This window comes from Berghia stephanieae, chromosome 3 (assembly GCF_034508935.2).
Source record: "Berghia stephanieae isolate SIO BIC M18660-M18661 chromosome 3, UCSD_Bste_1.3, whole genome shotgun sequence".
Classification (NCBI taxonomy): domain Eukaryota; kingdom Metazoa; phylum Mollusca; class Gastropoda; order Nudibranchia; family Aeolidiidae; genus Berghia; species Berghia stephanieae.
Genome location: NC_088362.1, coordinates 3,912,527 through 3,934,178, shown reverse-complemented (window position 1 = coordinate 3,934,178; position 21,652 = coordinate 3,912,527). Strand labels below are relative to the sequence as shown.

The window sequence follows — 21,652 nt, the reverse complement described above, 5'->3', positions numbered from 1 at the left end:
ATCAGTTACCTTTACTCTTTTATTACTTGTTACTTGGATTCCGGAAATAAAACGAACCGCGAAGTGCAAATATGGCTGAGTTTAGTGTGAAGTTTGTTTCTCAGAAAATAAGTAAAATACGATGGAAAACGCAGTATGGAACGCGTTTAGCTCCATCAACAACGTTTGTCACAGGCAGCTGGGGTGAATATGTAAGTCTATGACTAGGTCTGGAGCAGTTTTTGTTGGGCCGTCCCAACAATCATCTTTTAATTTTAATCCTTTCTTGCCTCTCTTGCCACAAGTTGTGGAACACTGACACTGACTGACAGTGACAGTCTCAGTCACGAGTCACACAAAACATCATAATCATACTCATGCATTATGACATGTTATCTACATAGCCTGGGGGCCTGACTCGAGTACCTAATAGTAGTTGGCTAGGCATAGATCTAGTCTAGAACAGGGCTTCAAGACATCGCCACCGTATTCTGTTCTTTGTATTTTCTTCATCATCTCCCCCCCCCCCCCCAGGACATTCCCCAGTTCCAGCCAACAACTTCACCTCTTTTCCTCACAAGACCTTCTCCATTGTCTCCATGTTTTCTTTGGCCTCGGCCTCCCAACGTTCCTTTTCCCCCTGAGGGTTCCAGTCCACAGCTTTCTGTTGTTGGTTTTATGAAATGAAGTGTGTGACCAATCCATTTCCATTTTCTTGATGAGGAGATTTGTTGGGAGGCCTTCCGAAAGCTCCTACATCCCCATTTAAAAACTTTTTCAAAATGTTCCGTGTCTGCCCGTGTCAGAAAGTAGAAAAAGAAGCTACAAAATTAAAAATCTAATGGAGCAACATAGTTTCTAGTTAAAACATCAGTAATTACTCCACTTCACTCACTCACTCAATCCCATGACCGGATGGTCGTCGGGGGGACTTGCGTGAAGCAGTTACAGTCTTCCTCCATGCCTGCCTGTTGCTAGCCCTATGTAGCAGCTCCGGAACCGACTTCTCTGTCCATTCTTTTATATTGTTCAGCCACATCTTCCTTTGGTGCCCTCTTCTGCCCTGGCCTTCGACTGTGCCCTGTAGGACTGTCCTGCTCAGGCTATCGTGTCGAGTATGGTGTCCAAACCAGGACAGTTTTCTGCACTTCACAGTCACTAGAAGAGGTTCTTGTCCGCTCAGGAGGGTTCACATCTTTACAAAAGAACCAATCAAGGTCCTCTTTCAAAATTTCACATTATCTACCACAGTAACAGTAGTTAGTGAAAATGATATGACACAGATGAGATTGGGAAAATCGGCTTGTTGCTTTTTTTTGGTTAAATTTAGAGGGAACGTCTTTTGAGGAGGATCTCTATACTGTATGCGTGGAGTGAATGAATTGACATAATGAAGTTAGTAGTCTTTGTGGAGATGTTTTCAATGAAGATGTTTTGTCACTATACAAACTGTGTGGTCTCTACGGGTTGCTTCGAGAAACCCTTGGATATGGAGTTGGTATGCTCCATTTTATTATTTTGTAGTTTTGTTCAGGGAGTGGAATTAAAGAATGTATAAGTGTGTGTGTGTGTGTGTGTGTGTGTAATTCTCCGACCCCCCTTTTGCTTCCAACCAAAACCCTCTGTCACCTTTTTGAAGGCGTGTCAAAATATGACAGTAGTTAGACCTAGTATCTCAGACTAAAATGTTTTAAGATTTATTTATTTATTTATTTATTATAAAGCTTCATTAATTATCCCAAAGAAAATCTCAGTTACTTTTAACTTTTATGTTAAGTTAAAATTGATTACATTATGATTATATATTTTTTCTCTCTTTTATTGTCCTTGACAGCAAAATCGAATATGCATGTGGAAACTGGAAGACAAAGTAGGTCCTCAGGATGAAGATGGGGGAATGGACATGGAGATGACTCTGGAACACGAGCCTCAAAAAGTTTTTGAAATGTCTCACCCTGCAGATATTTTTGACATACAGGTACTGGAAAATGCACTGTGCATTTTATTGAAGTTTAAAAGTTGGGATTATTTTTTTTTCTCCTTTTGAAACTGTCTCCTTATTATAACATCAGATATTTTGTTAAATTTATCAATATTTTGTAGTAATTTTGAGTCTGTCCCTCTCAACAGAGAGACAGTGTGCTTGTGTATTGAACTTTTAGGTAACTCTCAAATGAGGCTCATGGATGATTGCTTTATTCTATCTATAATCTTTAAAGTATCTTATATTTTTCCCTTGCAATCATACTGAAATTACGTCTTAAAACGTGTTGGAATGGCTGTAAATATCCTAAAAACAAACATGCAAATAAATTCTTTTTTCATTCATTTTTCATTATTAATAAATATAGTTTTCTTGTAATTTGCAGTACCAGTATGTGTTAAGTCAAAATTTGTGGGTTTTTATTTCACTTTTTCAAATAATGTGTCTGGGTGGGGTTTCTGACCTCCCATAGTGGGCAGGGAGGCACTTACTGTGTCTTCTATCTGTTTTCCAACATGCTCTCCGTCTTTGTCTTGGGATGAGATTACTTAATTTTATCCTGGCCCAGGCTGGATACCCTGGCTGGGAGGGAAAGTCATATGGAGCTTATAGTTAAGAGTTTTGGGAGATGATATTTTTTTGCCTTGTAAATCATCTCTCCGTTATGCATTGTATTATTTTTGTTTTACATATTATTTTATATAATTTGTAAACATTTGAGTGTGTTCCTGAGTGTGTTCCTTTTAATGGGGGCATGTGCTTGAGTCAGGATGAGGATGACGTGGTCTCAAACTAAGTACGCTGATGGTTTGCTCTTGTAATCTACATCTGTTTTCTATTTTAATCAATTCCCCTTTGTCTTACCTTTTCTTGGCTTCTTTAATTGTAATTCTAGAATCTTTTCTTCCTTTTTACTGGCGCTGATATGATTTTAATGTGTTGTGAGCGCTGTAAAACCCTTAAAAACAAAAAAAAAAAAACAACAAATGATGTGTCAATGGAATAAATCCAAGTTGATCTTTTTGTAATATTAATTCTTTATTATTATTATTAATTTAAATACCACAGTATGTGTCAACTGAGATGTTTGCTGTCGCATCAGCGGATGGAAACCTCAGTCTCATGAAGCATCAACCAAAGACACAGGTTAGTGTTACCAAAAAACTTTGTTTATACTTTAGAACACATTTCATGACTAATCTTCAGTATCGATGTCTTTTTTGTTGTCATCTATAATTGTTTTAAGTCATCTGGATCAAGTAGAATAGAGGATATAGAACAGAGCAAAAGCCTCATTGGATGAGTTTCTATTTGTCATGAATTCCAATTCATTTTATTATCAATTAACAGCTGTTTTTCAGTTTTAATCTGACCCAACATCTTATAAGTTATCAGAGTCATAGTGTATAAGATCTTCCCGGTCTCATAACCATAAGAATTTCTGAATTGTATAAGTTATTTTTGTCTGAAACAACTTGAGTTTTTACTTAAACAATTTTGTTTTATCTTTCTGCTTGAAGACAATTAGTCCAGTTTACTCCTGGCAAGAGCTCCATCACCTATCTTCTGGTGTCCCCATGCCTTGTACATGCATTGCTGCAAGAGGGGATGACTGGATTGCATCGGGTGGGGAGGATGGTAGTTTGGCAGTTGTCGAGATTGGTCAAAAGGAGCCCCGTCATATTCTTGGTGAGTTGAGAATAATATTAATATCAAATTAGTACCCAAACTTTCTGCTTACTTTGATAATTGCCTAACAGTAAAAAAGATTATGGTTTGCATCCAAATTATCAAGTCCTGATATGTTAAAATTTCAATACTATTGATGTTGTTTTAATGGTGAAAGATATTTAAGTGATGTCGTCTCCCAGTTGATGTGACAAATCTGGCACTACTTTAACCCTCTCCTTACCAGCTATAGGAAAATTGTCACATTCGTTACGATACAACCAACATTTTTCTTATTCAAATTTCTCTTGTACGTCATAAAATTTAAAGAAAATGAACATTGTATTGTAGAGCATAGAAACTATGTATCGCAAGAATTATACTGCTATAATGTCTGAATGATAAAAAATCTATTTTTGTGTTATTTAGGTGTGAAGTTTTGGGGAGAATCCTGAAAATAGCTGGTAAGGAGAGGGTTAACCACAGAAATTCCACAATTTGATAGATTTGAAATGAAAGTATTGATACAAGATGTGACTGAGGAGGCGTTGCATTCGTTGATTTTGATAGTGTCTTATTTTCAAGTTTGCATGAGACATGTTATCATTTCTTAAGTGATTTTATGTCGCATTTAATCTTAAAATGAAATATAAAATAACTTTTTTTTTCCTTGAGGTAAGACTAAAGCATCTCAGATAACTATATTACAGTGATCAGCAATTAGGGTTTAGTTTATAATCTAGGATAAAAATGGTTGTATATTTTTACATTTTTGTGCATTTGCATATATATGTATACATTGTCGCCATAGATTCTCAACTTTGTGTTTTTTATGCATGCCACGTCTGTAAACGAATTTCCATTTTTTTTTATGAATAAAGTATATATTATTATTATTATTATTATTATTATTATTATTATTATTATTATTATTATTATTATGATTAATATTATTATTATTATTATTATTATTATTATTATTATTATTATATGTTGAAAACTGGACTACTGTATAGATTCGTTGGATAATAACATCATGGCTTATACAGTCAGCCTTCAATTTATAGTCAGACACTTAAACTCAATTCTAAAAAAGAAGAGTGAGAGAGAGAGAGAGAGGGTGGCTGTGGTAGATTTGTGTAGTATCTCTCATTGGATGTGCCCTAAAATAAACTAAATTAGGGTTTAGTTTATAATCTATGACAAAAATGATATGTTGAAAACTGGACTACCATATAGATTCATTGGATAATAACTTCATGGCTAAAACAGTCAGCCTTTAATTTATAGCCAGACACTTAAACTCATTTCTAAAAAAGAAGAGTGAGAGAGAGAGGGTGGCTGTGGTAGATTTGTGTAGTATCTCTCATAGGATGTGCCCTAAAATAAAGTTGTTTTTTTTGTTTTTTTTTTACTTTTTAAAAACAGCAATGAAGTATTAGAAAAGATATTGTAAAGGGTAAAGTGCGGCTATGTGGTCTAGTGGTATGACACTTTCTTTCGGATCGGAAGGTCCTGGGTTCGAGCCTTGCGCTCGGCGCATTGTTGAGTTACATTCTCTCACCGTACTCAGGTGTAAAATGAGTACCTGGCCGTTAACAGCGTTGTCTTTGTCCGAAAAATTGTAATATCGCCTAACAGGCGTCATGTCCCATCCTACATGTTAAATGTTGCTGTTGACCAGGGAGGGACCCCTTGTAAAGCGCTTTGAGCACATTTAGTGGATATTGCGCTATATAAAAGCTCATTAAAAAAAAAATTTTTTTTTTTGTTTTTTTTTGTTTTGGTGGTAGATTTGTGTAATAGCTCTCATAGGATGTGCCCTGAAATAAAGTTTTTTTGTTGTTTTTTTTTTTACTAATAGAAAAGATATTAACACAGTGTAAATCCAGTTAATCCAATTGTGTAAAACGAATCTTTGAGATATTTTAACGAGTATATAATGTTTCCCTTTTACATCTGCAGAAAAAGTTGATAGTTGCTCTATCAATGCTCTCGCCTTCTTGAAGCAGTCAGAAATCATCACAGTTAACTCATTTGGACAACTGAAGACTTACGATTTGAGACAAGAATCTAAAAAGCCAGCACAATTTTTTTCTGTGTGAGTAAGGATTTATTGACTTTTATTTTTTTCTCTTGACATTTTGTTTTTATTAACATTCTGTCATGGCATGATGTCTTTGCAACATGGATTTTTTAGAGTCTGACGAAACTTCATTTATGATGACACAATTAGTCTCTAACGCGCTTTTATATAAGGGTTTGTGTGTGTCTGTATAATGCAAGATGGTAAGTATGTGTAGCATGATGAAGCTTGTGTGTGTGTATATATATATATATATATATATATATATATATATATATATATATATATATATATATATATATATTTTTAATTGTGTGTCTGTGTGTAGGTTTGAGTGAGAGAGAGAGAGAGAGAGAGAGAGAGAGAGAGAGAGAGAGAGAGAGAGAAATGATGATGATGGTTGTGAATATAATTATCTTATTAGGCTTATTATTATTATGCCCGTTTTATCCTTTCAGCACAGAGAGTCATACCCCTCTATTGTGTCTGGATAAACACCCTGGTCAAGCTCATATAGTTGCTACTGGAGGGGAGGATGGTATGTTGACCATCTGGGATTTGAGACAAGACAAATTCCCCATGACTCTTTTGGAAGCACACACTGGACCAAGTGAGTCACTGTGAAAATTAAAAAATTATTTCCATCAAATTTTAAAAAATCAAATCTTGACAGTGCTAATTATATACTTGTCATTGGCTCCCAATAGGATTCAACAGTCGTAACGTCACTTCCTTCCTAATGACGCATGGTAACTTAGTAACACTGGCTCTAAACTATCGGAACAATGGCGGACGCCCGTATGAAATATTTCTCCGGCGAGCATAAAAGCGTATCCAGAGGGGGGAAAAAAACATAAATTTGATCATGTTTTGACTTTTACACATTCTGATCACAAGACATATTAAAAGTTCTGGCCAGCTTGAAGAATAAAAAGTAATGATTTTCTTTGTTTAGAACCAAGATGGCTGCCGTTGCCGGGCAGTGTGACATCAGACTATTGAATCCAATTAAAGCCAGTACATCAGAGCCATTGGGCATATGGAGCCAGAGTATATCTCTGTTACTGTAGCGTGAAACAGGCAATAACAATCTTCCAGTTAAATAGGATGCTAGTCTATTTCAAAGTACTGTCCACCAGATCTAACAGACCCAGCTATCCCAATCACTGCCATAGTGGGCAGGAGGGGTCAGAGAATATCTCGACTTCATCCAGGATTGATCTTGGTCCCTTAGCTTGTGAAGTGAGGGCTCTACCAAATGAAGAATTGAGACCCTCTAGTTAACTTACTCAATCCTAGAGATTTTTGCTTCTTTTCAAAATTTGAAAAAAAAAGTGTATTAAAAATGAACATTTGCATATAGTTTTATTCAACTATCATTAACATGTAAAAACTAAAAACATTAGCTTTGATACTACGCCTATAATTTGTCTCAGAAAAATGTAATAAATAGGCATAGGGTAAAAAGTAACCCGGGAAATCTACGGATATAGTCGGTGTTAGGGTTGAGTGAGTTAAAGCCAGAATAGAATACAAAATCCTTTTCGTTTTTTATGTTTTTGACAGAACTGCCCAGGCATATGTAAAATAATTTTTTACCCCATACAAGCCAACAGAATGCTGAGATTGCAGGACCTTAAATTGCTATCAATACCCAAACAAATTTTTAAATCTTCTGGCGATCATTTTGGTAAATCTGGCCCAATTGTTTAGAACTCCCCTCCTTGATCTGTCAGGTTCTCAGACAGTATTGCGGTTTTCAAGAAACGACTGAGATTATTTCTTTTCTAAAGTATTTATTATAATCATCTTACCTAGTTTAATATTAATGTTTCATAACAATTATATGACTTTTATTATTATTATTATTATTATTATTATTATTAATCATCATCATTTTTATTATCATTATAATGATACTGGAAGGCCTATAGTAAGAAGTTTCATACCAACTTAACACTTTCTCTTAACTGTTTTACTGCAAAAATGTCATTACAAGCTTGCTTTATCACAGTTTCCCTTGCTTTTCAAAAAAAGAAGAAAAAAAATTTAATATTTAAAATTTTTTGTTATCATGTATCCTTTTAGTGTGGGAAGTGAAGTTCCATCCCCATAATCCCCTCCACCTGTTTACATGCTCCAATGATGGATCTCTGTGGCACTGGGATGGCTCGTCTTTCTCCGCTCCTGCTTCATATGGCCATGGGAAAGGTAAGATTGATATGGCTATAACGTTAAAGCTAAGTAAGCTGATTAGCCCTTTCAACACTAGTGACAAATTAAAGAGCAGACACTGGTGCGGCTATGTGGTCTAGTGGTATGACACTCGCTTTCGGATCGGAAGGTCCTGGGTTCTAGCCTCACGCTCTGCGCATAGTTGAGTCCATGGAAAAAGCTCTTTACTCACTTTCTCTCACCGTACTCCGGTGTAAAATGAGTACCTGGCCATTAACAGTTGTGTCTTTGTCCGAAAAAGTGCAATATCGCCTAACTACTAACAGACGTCATGTCCCGTCCTACATGTTAATGTTGCTGTTGACCAGGGACCCTTTGTTAAGCGCTTTGAGCACATTTAGTGGATATTGCGCTATATAAAGCTCAATTTTATTTTTAAAAATTATTATAAAGATCTGAAAAAGTTTGTATTAAAATGGGCCAGACAAAGCAGAAAGAGAAATCTGAGAAAAAACATCCCAAAAATCAGCCTGCCTCAACACAGCATCAAACCTCAATTGAGGCAGACTGATTTGCTCAAAACTAAGGTACTTTTTACTGGAAAAAAAATATAGTTACAGATTTTGATTGAAAGATTTAAAGATTTATTTGTTCTTTCAAACAGCATGGGTGCCGGAATTCCGGTTTCGTGATATCTCGAAGTCAAATACCTCCGGTTTCAGTGTTTTGAGTAAAATAAGTTTGCTGTGTAATCATTTAATAATGGTATAAAAATGGTGATGGAAAGTTTAGGCCGCATTTTCAGTAGGAACATTTTCAGGTTTTGCAAAGTGTAGAGATTTTAGTTTTAGGTATCAGCACTTCTTCCTGCTGGCACCCATGCAAACAGGCCATATTTTAAATGTCTTATTTTTACCAAAAAAATTCTGCATTTTCATTTCAGTCAAGGGTGGAGCAAACAGTGATCCTGGTTCAAACAGCCCCTGGTTGACTCTAGAAACCTCCAGACATAAACTGGACATTGCCTCTCTATTGCCAAACAAATCCCTACCTGTCAACTCCTTGGACATTGAATCAGATACGTTACTGTGTGGAACTGACAGTGAGACTATCTACTCCATCAAACTGCCAATGTTAAGCTGATATTATTAGAAAATTTGGAATTGCAATGAAAGAATGACTTTTTTATTACGAATCAGAATGAACGAATGATATAGATAGTTCGAAGATGACGTCACTAAGGTCTTTGTTATTGTTTTTTGCCATCCGCGTTTATGAGTAATGCTCACTGAACTGAATTAACCCGACTATAAACGTTCATGGATACACAGTTTTGTGTGTTGATCCGCTATACTTCCGGATGGCAATGTTATGAGCTTTTTAGCCAAGCGCATACTATCTATATTAGTGGATGATTTTATTTTTTTCCAATTACCTTCTGGTGCTAATAATAAAATCATGCCTTCGTACCTCAAACATTTAACTTTTGTTTGGTTGATAATAATAAGGAAAATTCCACTGTTTTGTTTGGCATCCCCAGCAGATGGAATATAGATTGCTGGATTAATCTGTGTTGTTTAAGTTAGAAATAAGAGTAAGAAAAAAAAGATTACCCAAGTGAGTTCCTTCATATCTGGGGTTTGGATATTTTGACCTCCTATAATGGAACAGGGATCCCCTTTATCATTTACCTCTTCTTTGTTCTTCTCTGTCCTTGTCTCTGAATGACACTACCTGGTTCTGCCCCAGCCATAGCTGGAGTCCTTAGCCAAAATGGAAACCTTCATCTGTATTGTGTTCCTTTTTAATTGGAGATTTATTTATTCCTAATAAATCATCTCAATGTTATTGTTATACAGTGGAACTCTGATACAACAGGGATAGTGGGACTAGCAAAAAAAATCCCCTTTGTAGCAGAGTGCTGTTATATCCATGCCTACAGAATTTGAAGGGAAGCAATACTGAGGGAAATTTTTTTTAAAAATGCAAGGAACATATTTAGAGTTACCTCCCTAAATTAAGTAAATAAGTAAATATCGAGTTACATCGCAAAGTAAATAAATCAGACGAGGTGACTACTGTCAAATGGGATGACTTTGCCTCTATAGATTTGGACATACTAGTTTACACCTAGTTTTGCAACAGTTATTTCTTTTGATGAAAAACCAAGTCCTCTAATACTAATAAGGATAATAACTGCATCAAGCCTGAGAATACTCAGAATGTCCCAAATCGCTTGAGGGAAAGTCACCCCAGTTGACGGTATGACTTCCATACCCTGGGTGGGGATCCTGACCTCCCATAGTGGGCAGGGAGGTACATTCTGTGTCTTCTATCCCCCCAAACCCGTTTTCCAATTGTTACCTGTCATTGTCTTGGAATGAGATTACTTAGTTTTGTCCTGATCCTTGCCGGAGTTCCTTGGCTGGGAGGGAAACAGTCGAATGTATAGTTATTATTTTTTGCGGGTGGTTGGATGGGAGCATCACCCTTGAATCATATACCTATGATGTTCGCATGGGTGTACGATCCGATAGTGATGTCGTTTCTTCTTCTCTTTACTAGCCTATCCTGCTTCTTTGGTTTGTGATTGTATTTTTGACAGGGGATATTTTTTTTCCTGTAAATCCTCTGCCTGTTTGTTCTTGGTTATTTATAATTTAGCTTATGATATCTTTAGGTTATGATTTTGATTGACATTTGTACTATTTTTGTTAGATTGCTTGTTTTTTTGTTTCAGCGGTCTCTCATATAACCTCAATTGTGTTGGAAGAGACCTAAAGCAACAAACAAACAAACAAAAAAGTTATTGTTTTGGGAGATTATATTTTTTTCCTTGTAAATCATCTCTCTGTTATGCATTGTATTATGTTTAGTTTACATATTATATTATATGATTGGTAAACATTTGAGTGTATTCCTCTTAGTTGGGACCTGTGCTTGTGTCTGGATGAGACTTTTAGGTGATCTCAAACTAAGTACTTTGACGGTGTGCTCTTGGAATCTACATCTGTTCCCTATTTGAACCAGTTCCCCTTTGTCTTACCTTTTCTTTTGTGCTTTAATTGTAATTCTAGAACTTTTTACTATCCCATTTTCTTCCTTTTTACTGGCGCTGATATGACCTTAATGTGTTGCAAGCTCCGTAAAACCCTTAAAAAACATAAAACAAACGACTTCCATACCCCCCCCCCCCCCACACTCCACTTGCTTTAGGATATATGGCGGGTTGAAACAATGCAATACTTAATTCTACCTTCCTCCTTTCCTCTGCTTTCCACCCATTCCAACTGCGCCACTGACAGCCACTAAGTACACTTCAAAACTCAAGTAGCACACACAGTCCAAGCCTCTGGCTTCACAGAGAGATCTTCTTCATCTCACTTCTCATTGGACATAGTTACCTAATCAGTCGCAAGATGCACATCCCTCACCCTACGCAAACATACTAGTATACCAGGCCTTAGTTGATGTTAATCAGTCAGTCACACGCCTCTCACTAGCCTTTTATTGTGTCGTCGTGGATACAGAGAAACATCAATGGTTCACACAATAGCATCGTTCGGCGCATAGTTTAGTCCTTGGAAAAGACTCTTTACTCACATTCTCTCACCGTACTCAGGTGTAAAATGAGTACCTGGCCGTCAACAGCGTTGTCTTTGTCCGAAAAATTGTAATATCGCCCAACAGGCGTCATGTCCCGTCCTACATGTTAAATGTTGCTGTTGACCAGGGACCCCTTGTAAAGTGCTTTGAGCACATTTAGTGGATATTGCGCTATATAAAAAAAATCTCAACTGCAGTTGGCCCACTCCCACCTCATCTCCGTTCCCTTTGAGTTATGGGTGTCATGTGTGCCTTCCTCTTTTCTTCTGGAGTACGTAGTTTTTCTCAATTGCATGCTAAACTTGCAACTCTAACCCCATTGTTGTCGTGATCCAAGAAATATTTCCCCGTTAAGCCATACATGATTTTTATGAATTATATAGTCTGTAGAACGGGAATTTTAAAATTTCACGTTGTAGCCGAACTCCCTTTGCAACTGAGGCCGTCTGGGTGGGGTTCCTGTCCTCCCATAGTGGTCAGGGAGGCACTTACTGTGTCTTCTATCCCCTTATATCTGTCTTCTAACTCACTCTGTCTTTGTCTTGGAATGAGATTTCTTGGTTTTGTCCTGATACTCTAGCTAAGAGGGAAACAGTTTTGGGAGATGATATTTTTTCCCTTGTAAATCATCTCGTTTTGTTATGCACTGTATTATGTTTTGTTTACATATATATGATTTGTAAAAATTTGAGTGTATTTCCTCTTTGTGGGGACCTGTGCTTGTGCCTGGATAAGACTTTTAGGTGATCTCAAACTAAGTACACTGATAGTGTGCTCATGGAATCTACATCTGATCCCTATTTGTTCCCAGTACCCCTATGTCTTACTTTTCCTTGGGCACTTTAGTTGTAATTCTAGAACTTTTTACTATCCCATTTTCTTCCTTTTTACTGGCGCTGATATGACCTTAATGTGTTGCAAGCGCCGTAAAACCCTTAAAATACACACACAATAGTCTGTAGAACGGGAATTTAAAAATTTCACATAGCCGAACTCCCTTTGCAACTGAGGCCGTTGTACGGAACTCCCTTTGCAACTGAGGCCGTTGTACGGAACTCCCTTTGCAACTGAGGCCGTTGTACGTGAGCTGTATTGTATTGTATAATACTATGGGGATTGAGTTATTTGTATTTATGTATTTTTAAAAGCATTTGAGTACAGTCCATGCCGCCTTCAAGCACAGCCATTAGGAGGTTGTTTAGGCGTGCTTAATGCCGAAGCATGTTTGAGTAGACATAATCAAGAGTTCCATAAATTAAATATCATGAGTCATTTCTCTTTGTTGAAATCCCGATGCAAGCACAGGACACCACTAAGAGGAATACACGCAAATGCTTATGTTTTTGTTTGTTTGTTTTTAAGGGTTTTACGGCGCTTGCAACACGTTAAGGTTATATCAGCGCCAGTAAAAAGGAAGAAAATGGGATATTTTGTTTGTTTGTTGCTTTAGGTCTCTTCCAACACAATTGAGGTTATAAGAGAGACCGCTGAAACAAAAAAACAAGCAATCTAACAAAAATAGTACAAATGTAAATCAAAATCATAACCTAAAGATATCATAAGCTAAATTATAAATAACCAAGAACAAACAGGCAGAAGATTTACAGAAAAAAAATATCCCCTGTCAAAAATACAATCACAAACCAAAGAAGCAGGATAGGCTAGTAAAGAGAAGAAGAAACGACACCACTATCGGATCGTACACCCATGCGAACATCATAGGTATATGATTCAAGGGTGATGCTCCCATCCAACCACCCGCGAAAATGGGATAGTAAAAAGTTCTAGAATTACAATTAAAGCACCCAAGAGAAAGTAAGACAAAGGGGAACTGGGAACAAATAGGGATCAGATGTAGATTCCAAGAGCATACCACCAATGTACTTAATTTGAGATTACCTAAAAGTCTCATCCAGACACAAGCACAGGTCCCAACTAAGAGGAATACACTCAAATGTTTACCAATCATATAATATAATATGCAAACTAAACATAATACAATGCATAACAGAGAGATGATTTACAAGGAAAAAAATATAATCTCCCAAAACAATAACTCTGCATTTGACTGTTTCCCTCACAGCCAGGACTCCGGAAAGGGCCAGGACAAAACCAAGTAACCTCATTCCACGACAAAGACAGAAAGCATGTTGGAAAACAGATATAAGGAGATAGAAGACACAGTATGTACCTCCCTGCCCGCAATGGGAGGTCAGGATCCCCACCCAGGCAAATGCTTACATTATACATTCAAAATAACAAATATAATAGTACATAACAGAGAGATGATTTACAAGGCAAAAAATATCATCTCCCAAAACAATAACTATGCATTTGACTGTTTCCCTCCCAAGCAGGACTCCGGCCAGGGCCAGGAAAAAACCAAGTAATCTCATTCCAAGACAAAGGCAGAAAGCATGTTGGAAAACAGACATAGGGGGATAGAAGACACAGTATGTACCCCCCTGCCCACTATGGGAGGTAGGGTCAAAAGACTCCGCCCAGTCAAATGTTTACAAATCATGAAATTCAAAAACAAAAATAAAAATAACATTAGCTACAGAGATGATTGACAAGGAAAACAATATCATCTCCTAAAAGTAAAACTACATTTGACTGTTTCCCTCCCAGTTAAGGATTCTGGCCAGGGCCAGACAAAACCAAGTAATGTCATTCCAAGGCAAAGACAGAAATCAAGATATAGGGGAACAGAAGACAGTAACTGTCATCTCGCCCATTATGAAAGGAAAAAAGACCCCACCGAGAAACCACAAACATAAAAAAAATGATTAAAATTAAATGCTGAAGTCGATATTATAAATGACATCAATTTTTAATGGGAATCTTTACCAAAAGTCAACCGGTATTTTATATCTCAGTCCTACACTGTTTCTCCACTCACAATGTGGACACCTGTCCTATGTCATCTTTGTGTTATCAATAAAAATAACTCAATGTACACTTAATCACTCCCTTTTCATACCACAAACATTCGTCTTCTGCTCTATCACTATCACTACACACTCACTACCGTCACTGCAGACTCGCACGAGCACACCCAGACGCAACCACACATACAACGTATGCACACCGATCTACCACCCTGGTGTGTTTTTTTTTTGTGTGTACACATTTACAAATATAAATATGTTATCTTTAGGTAGGAGATGGGAACATGTGTTACTTACTCCACGTATTGAATGGATATTTCAACAGCAGGACTACCAGGCACATAATTATATGACCATGAGTTAGACAATAAAGTCATACATTTTACATGTTATTTCATATTATAAAAAATAAACTCGCTTGAATCTCTCCCTTTTCAATACAGTTTTCCAATCTAATATTTACATCAACTGTGAAACCACGCGCGCGCAAACATACAGAAATATAAATAAAAGCATCTTATTAATCAAATAGTGGTTAGTGTTTGGGTATTTAAACTACGCTAGATTACCCTGACAACAGTTCCCATCTGCTTCGACCAACTATTCCCATCTGTCTTAGTCTTATTGTGTTTGTGCCAAGAGAGCAAACACCCTTCAGTTCCGGTTAAAGCTCTTAATTTTATCTGATTTCTGATACAGGGTATAAACAAAAACCGGTTTGAATTTTATATTATTCATAGATGGAATAAATCCTTAATCAATCTCAATTTCATGTTTTCAAAATCTTCCACATGAATTAAGAAAATAAAAAAATAACCTCATTAAGATTTTCTGATCATTACAAAAAACAATTAGAAGACGCTGTTACACTTGGGAAAATGTGATATTGATGTATGGTAATTGAATCTATTTATTATTTTTTTTTATTTTAAAAGGCCATTTAGAGACACGAGACCAGTTTCCCCGATTCTGTTTAGTAAGACTGACAGTAATAATTGCTTGGTCTATCTCATTAGTAAGACTGACAGTAATAATTGCTTGGTCTATCTCATCAAAGTACTTTCCACATGCAACCCAATCACTGCTGAACGGATAGAAGAATAAGAAAAAAAATTCTACTGCACAGAGATTTGAACCAGGTTGTATCTAATGAGTCAACCAAATAAGCTGCCAGGACTTTCATATTTCAGACTGCGAACAATTAAAAAACAAAAAAAGTCATGTCTTCAATTCAATTCTCTTTTCAAAATCTCTCACTCATACAGAGAACAAAATAAACAGAATAAAAAATCCCCACCAACAACCTGAAAAAAACTTCATTTGACAGTGATGTAACTGTGTGGCCCAAGTCCTGTGAAATAAAATCTCGGAGACATATTCCGCTATGGTTTTAGGTACATTAGGTAACCCAAGGAAAACGAAAACAAATCAAGAACTCCTCTGAGTCTTTTGTTTTTTTTTAAATTAATGCAATCAGAAAGACCCTGCTATTTACTATAATATAACAATACTTTGTACATAAACTTCACTTTGTTTTGTCAGCACATGTTCACACTCAACAGTGTCAAATCTATGAATTAATGAATCTGCATAATCTATGAAAATGGTAACATGTTGACAAAAATAAACTTACTCTACCCCACTCTTTCACACAAAGTCTTGTACGGAAAAAAAAACACTAAAAAACATTCAAGGTCTCAATAATTGATACATATCTCACTTCCAGTTGCACAAATCCCTTTCACTCTTTTAAGAATAGCAGTGGTCAATAAATTGGTGCTAGGTAAAGATATAAATAAGTTTAGCAATGAAAGAGTATGAAATCATCAGCTACAAACAAACACACCACAAAATAAATATTGATTTGATAAAATGAATTGATACAACGTTGGAGAAACGGTGTGTATCAACCCAACATATAAGATTACTAAGTATCTACAACAATAACTTCCTTTTAATATATCTTTTTAAAAAAAGTACCTTTACAAAAAGAAGACTGAAATGGAGGGGGGGGGGTTAAGATATTATCTTAGTATCACATCCGGCAGACGATTGCTTCTCACAGTTCAATCAATCAATCAATCAATCAACAAATGCCATTTAAACTTTAATCATGAATTTTGTACATACCCATAAACCATTAAATAAGTATATGAATGAAAGAGAAAATAACTGCTTCTTAAAAAAAGAAAAAGAAGAAAAGAAAGACACTTCAGACTCAAACCCTTCAACAGTATGTTGGCTGAAGAAGATCCGAGTCTGAAAGGTCCTCGATGTCTTTTTCTTTTTTGTCTTTGAAGTCGTCATATTCCCTATTATTCCATATTACTGTCAACAGCTTCGGGCAGCTTAAATTATACTTTAAATTGTCACATGTCTTCACTCGAATATCAAACAAGCACACAAAATTTACATAACATGATTTCAAGCTCGCTGGATGAATGAATATTATACCTGAGAAACGTAATTTGGCAGAATTAAAACCAATGCAACACACTTTCAGCAGATTTTCCCTCGCATTCACAACGAGGCAAGAATGAATAGAACAGCTTCAGAAAGGAACAAAATACCAAACCACGGAACACCCTTTTTCAGCCAAAAACAAAAATATAAATACATAATACATAACTTAAAAACCAGAATGATGACTAAATACTTAGACATTGATCTGTAATTTTAGCAATGTATTTATTTATGTTTTTATTGTTGTTGTCTGAGAAGGGTTTTGAGCCCGAAATGTTCTGTGCTTGTTACCTCGTCTCGTTCTTTTTTTTTTTTAAGCTGTTGTAGTCATTTTTGTTTACTCCTTTTTACAGTCCACAGCTTCTAGCAGCTTAATATGACTTTTGAGTTATGAGGCAGGATATGAATTATTTCGAACTGTGTTAATAAGGATCTACCTTTTTAGTTACCTGAATGTGTTTGAACACCATGTATGTATATGACAATTACAATGACCTCCATGGCATAGCTAGCGCCTCTAACCATAATATTTACACAAGTTTGAATGAGAAAAAATGACAATTATCAATCCTATCTCTAAGAGAAAAATGACAATTATCAATCCTATCTCTAAGAGAAAAATGACAATTATCAATCCTACCTCTAAGAGAAAAATGACAATTATCAATCCTATCTCTAAGAGAAAAATGACAATTATCAATCCTTTTCTCTAAGAGTAAAATGACAATTACCAATCCTATTCTCTAAGAGTAAAATGACAATTATCAATCCTACCTCTAAGAGAAAAATGACAATTATCAATCCTATCTCTAAGAGAAAAATGACAATTATCAATCCTATCTCTAAGAGTAAAATGACAATTATCAATCCTATCTCTAAGAGTAAAATGACAATTATCAATCCTGTCTCTAAGAGTAAAATGACAATTATCAATCCTATCTCTAAGAGTAAAATGACAATTATCAATCCTATCTCTAAGAGTAAAATGACAATTATCAATCCTATCTCTAAGAGAAAAATGACAATTATCAACCCCATCTCTAAGAGTAAAATGACAATTATCAATCCCATCTCTAAGAGAAAAATGACAATTATCAATCCTATCTCTAAGAGAAAAATGACAATTATCAATCCTATCTCTAAGAGAAAAATGACAATTATCAATCCTATCTCTAAGAGAAAAATGACAATTATCAATCCTATCTCTAAGAGTAAAATGACAATTATCAATCCTATCTCTACATTTCACATGGTGATCTGGGATGGTAAGCAAAGTTGACCTCAAGGGAGAGCCCTTGACGCGCTTTTTAACTGTAATTGCATGAACTCATTGTAGGTACTATTGAAGACAGACATCATGCCAACAACCACCCACCCCTGTAATGCCACGTCACCGATAAAACACCTTTTATTCCATTTTGGCCACAAGACTTTTTTTTACTTCAAATATCTGTCGATTAAGATGACCCTCGACTAGTTAAAATAAATATCAAACTCGAGATTTCGTGGATTCAAAGATTTGGAGACTTTGATGTGTTGAGGGGTCAAGTAGTAGATGCTTCTGGTTGGAATGAAAACAAGTGTTTTGTCAGTGAAAAGCAAAATATAGATAAGTAAATCTGACCCTAAATAAACAATATGCTTAAAAAAAAAAAAAAAATTAAAAAAAAAAAAAGCAAATCATGGAGCTGAAATTGTGAAGAAAAAAAATAATAAAATCACCAAAGCCGTTGTACTAATGCACACAACCTGCAGTTTATAATAGCCTTGTATAAAATGAATCGTTTTTACTATGTATGACCTGACGACACAAAACGAACATTTACACCCCAAGAGCCACCAAGACAGATCTGAGACTGTCCACACTAAACACCTTTCAACATTCGTTGTAGTAAGCAGTCACATATAATAAACTTGCACTGATTTATCGAACTATTACTGATGTACAAGCAGTATAGATTTTGTTACAAATTAACACCTTCCCACCAAACTGCAGTTACAAAAAAAATAATAAGAATACTGTACACAACTTCATATATATTTATATATATATATTGTATAAAATATTTCAATGAGTGCATACTACAAATCAACTGCAGTGTCTAAAAGATAAATAATACTGTACAAGAGAATGACCGAGACACTGACCAGTCTTCGGACACTAGATTTTAAAACGCTGCATATTCAATGTAATGAGATTTAGATTTTGTTATCATCATAACTGTTCAAAGTCAACATGTTATAATAATAAAATAAAACACAACAGTAAAACAAACACACACTCATGCTGGAAGCAGAAATGGCAATGTTGACGATGACACAACATTTTCAAAACCAGTATCAACAGTTGACTAAATGATTCTTCTGCACCACTTAGTTGGTCCCTTCTGTTCAAACTCTCTAGAACATTACATGTTGAAGAAGAAAAAATAAAATTGAAAAAAATTAAATAAAAAAAAAAGAAAAAGAAAAAAAACCCCACATTTTTAAAAAACAAAGCACAAATAACTCAAAAAACACATAGATCATAAATGCAGTATCAGTCGTATACAATGGACTTGGAGATTAAATAAAAGTCATTAGTAATTAGGTGTTTTGTTCGACTTAAAGAGTAAAAATAGGAATTTCAAAGCCCTGAATTAAGATCATATATCATATGCATTAGATAGAAATGAATTTTCCTCTTAACTTTACAAGACTTTTCAGAACCTTTTGAGAAAGAGTTTTTCCTTTAAAATTAATTATTCACGTGTTGGCTTTTATAGCCTTAATCCATTTTAAAATGAATTCTAACATAAAACAATGAACCAAAATAAAATCTCTATATGTTCTCTCTGTCTGTGTCATTCAACTTCCCCATTGATCACTACATAAGGATTTCTTTTTACGTCTTTTATTTAAACAAAAACAAAGGTACACTAACAACAAAAGGTAACAAGCATTCACAAACACATGCAACGTTTAGACACACATATCATCACCACTTTGGTATCAATCTCTATTGCTTGAGATACAAAAATTATCCATCTCATCCCTATCCCTTCTCAAGCCTCCTCCTCCTCATCTCTTCACAACCATCTGCATGACATGCACTTTACCTAATGATTAAAAAGATTTTATCTAATTTGCTTGAAAGAAACTCGAACGATGGATTTCGGTATACAATTAATAAAGTTCAATAAAAATTCAATAAAGATTATTTTGTGCCTGTAAGTCAAGTATTAATAATTTTCAAAGAAAATTGACTTCTTTTTTTTTTTTTTTAAAAGGATATCACGGAGAAAACCAAATCATAAATTCAAAACCTACATTTTTAGTACATGATTCACGAGCTACTGCAAAAAAAAATAATAAAATATCCCTCATCTTAACAAATAAGTTCATGCTTAAAATGCTAATATTTTAAAATAGTTTTCATAGTGAGAATAAAAAAAATTAAAAAAAGAAGATGCAGAACAGTAAAAAAAGAATGTTAAAAAAAAAAAATCAATAATGGTTAATGAATGACTGCCTGGTTGAGAAATGATTTCCTTCGGGTTTCGTCATGTAAAACACACAAAGGGGGAGGGAGAGAGGAAGCGGGGAGGTGGGATGTTGGCACAAAGTAAGGAAAACAAGGTCCAAAACGTGTTATTATTATCATCTACTAAAACCTGCTATGGCAAGATAAGTTATTTTTTTTCTTTATTATATTACACAATGTATAAAAACCATGAATACGATTTTACTTGCTTTTAAAATGAGAAGAAGATAGAAGAATATCAAACATAAATAATCACAACGGACACAAGACAGTGTGCATTCACTATATCATTTTCTATGAGGCTTTGAAACCCGTAGGAGGAAGAAGCAACAATGGTAATTAACAGTCTCTATGTAAAATATCTTGGTAACCAACAGAGCGTTTAACACAGCCTACAAATCAACACAGGCTTTGCTTTCTTCATCGGACTGGGCCGTTACCCAAAACTGTTGCAGCATCGTATAGATCTTGAGCTTCTTTGGCTTGAGCTCTGAAGAAAAAGAGTAAATAAAGATTGTTTAAAAATTGAAAAATAAAAATAAATAAAAACTCGCAAAGATACTTTGAACTAACATGTGTAAAACAGGCTGAATCCACTTCTAACACTCACCCATCTGGCGCTATCAGATATACGAGGGCTCTTTCAGAAATAACCGAAAAATGCCCATTGCTCAGCAACCAGTGGAGATTTTTTAATTCTGTAAACGACATGATATTCCTTATTTCCTTACGGATATTCCCAGAAATTATGAAGTGCATCATTTTGCACAATGAATTTCTAGACGATTTTAAAGATGGCGGCCCACCTTGAAACTTGGTCAAAGGAGGAAATCAGAGCTGTCATACGTTTTTTGAACGCCAAAAGTCTGAATCCTACCGAAATTCATAAAGAACTTCAGAGTGTATATGGTGAGCATGTTATAAGCCGTACACAAGTCTATCACTGGTGTAATTTGTTTGAAGTCGGCCATTCCGACTTGACAGACGGGAAGGGAGAGGGCGTTCGATAACTGCGACGTCAGAAGACAATGTGAAGCGAGTTGATGAGCTTATTCGTCAAGACAGGAGGTTGAAACTTCATGAAATCGCAAGCAGTCTTGAAATTTCGGAAACTTCTGCCCATAGAATTGTATTTGATGAACTTGGCTACAGAAAAGTCAGCGCAAGATGGGTTCCTAAGCAATTGACAGACAATCATAAAGAACAAAGATTGGACATCTGCAGGGAACTTTTGAGAAGAAGCAAGAGCTCACGCAGGGTTCACGGGCATACTGCCA

The 21,652-nt window shown here is 35.5% G+C and overlaps 3 protein-coding genes across 18 annotated transcripts in view; 1 reads left to right on the top strand and 2 right to left on the bottom strand.

Annotated features, from left to right (window-relative positions):
* Positions 1 to 39: 39 nt before the first annotated feature.
* LOC144967048 (nucleoporin Nup43-like) lies at positions 40 to 9,368 on the top strand. The gene is made up of 8 exons (XM_078903818.1): positions 40 to 191; positions 1,814 to 1,957; positions 3,032 to 3,109; positions 3,484 to 3,652; positions 5,597 to 5,732; positions 6,176 to 6,327; positions 7,806 to 7,928; positions 8,836 to 9,368. The coding sequence occupies exons 1-8, from the start codon at positions 72 to 74 to the stop codon at positions 9,033 to 9,035; spliced, it is 1,122 nt and encodes a 373-aa protein (XP_078759944.1). The 5' UTR covers positions 40 to 71; the 3' UTR covers positions 9,036 to 9,368.
* Positions 9,369 to 14,312: 4,944 nt separating this feature from the next.
* LOC144967047 (uncharacterized) lies at positions 14,313 to 18,759 on the bottom strand. The gene is made up of 2 exons (XM_078903817.1): positions 17,627 to 18,759; positions 14,313 to 17,492 (listed from the first exon to the last, which is right to left on the bottom strand). Exons 1-2 carry the CDS (start codon positions 17,921 to 17,923, stop codon positions 17,370 to 17,372), a joined length of 420 nt encoding a protein of 139 aa, XP_078759943.1. The 5' UTR covers positions 17,924 to 18,759; the 3' UTR covers positions 14,313 to 17,369.
* Positions 18,760 to 20,096: 1,337 nt separating this feature from the next.
* The window catches only part of LOC144967044 (serine/threonine-protein phosphatase 6 regulatory subunit 3-like), a 42,815-nt gene continuing 41,259 nt past the window's right edge, over positions 20,097 to 21,652 (bottom strand). For 13 of the 16 annotated variants that reach the window (XM_078903800.1, XM_078903811.1, XM_078903801.1 and 10 more), the window contains one exon: positions 20,102 to 20,865. In XM_078903800.1, the coding sequence (XP_078759926.1) occupies positions 20,796 to 20,865 (70 nt within the window). In that variant the 3' untranslated portion in view covers positions 20,102 to 20,795. Of the gene's footprint in view, positions 20,866 to 21,652 lie in introns of all 16 variants that reach the window. The other 3 variants (XM_078903799.1, XM_078903805.1, XM_078903807.1) reach the window with 2 other exon arrangements.

Excerpts from the sequence above, each read along its gene's own strand:
- LOC144967048 (XM_078903818.1), top strand. The coding sequence starts at position 72 with ATGGCTGAGTTTAGTGTGAAGTTTGTTTCTCAGAAAATAAGTAAAATA. Across the intron at positions 192-1,813 it reads CAGGCAGCTGGGGTGAATAT|CAAAATCGAATATGCATGTG; the intron begins GTAAGTCTATGA and ends TGTCCTTGACAG. Across the intron at positions 6,328-7,805 it reads GGAAGCACACACTGGACCAA|TGTGGGAAGTGAAGTTCCAT; the intron begins GTGAGTCACTGT and ends GTATCCTTTTAG.
- LOC144967047 (XM_078903817.1), bottom strand. The coding sequence starts at position 17,923 with ATGGGATTGATAATTGTCATTTTACTCTTAGAGATGGGGTTGATAATT. Across the intron at positions 17,493-17,626 it reads TTGTCATTTTTCTCTTAGAG|GTAGGATTGATAATTGTCAT; the intron begins GTAGGATTGATA and ends TTTCTCTTAGAG.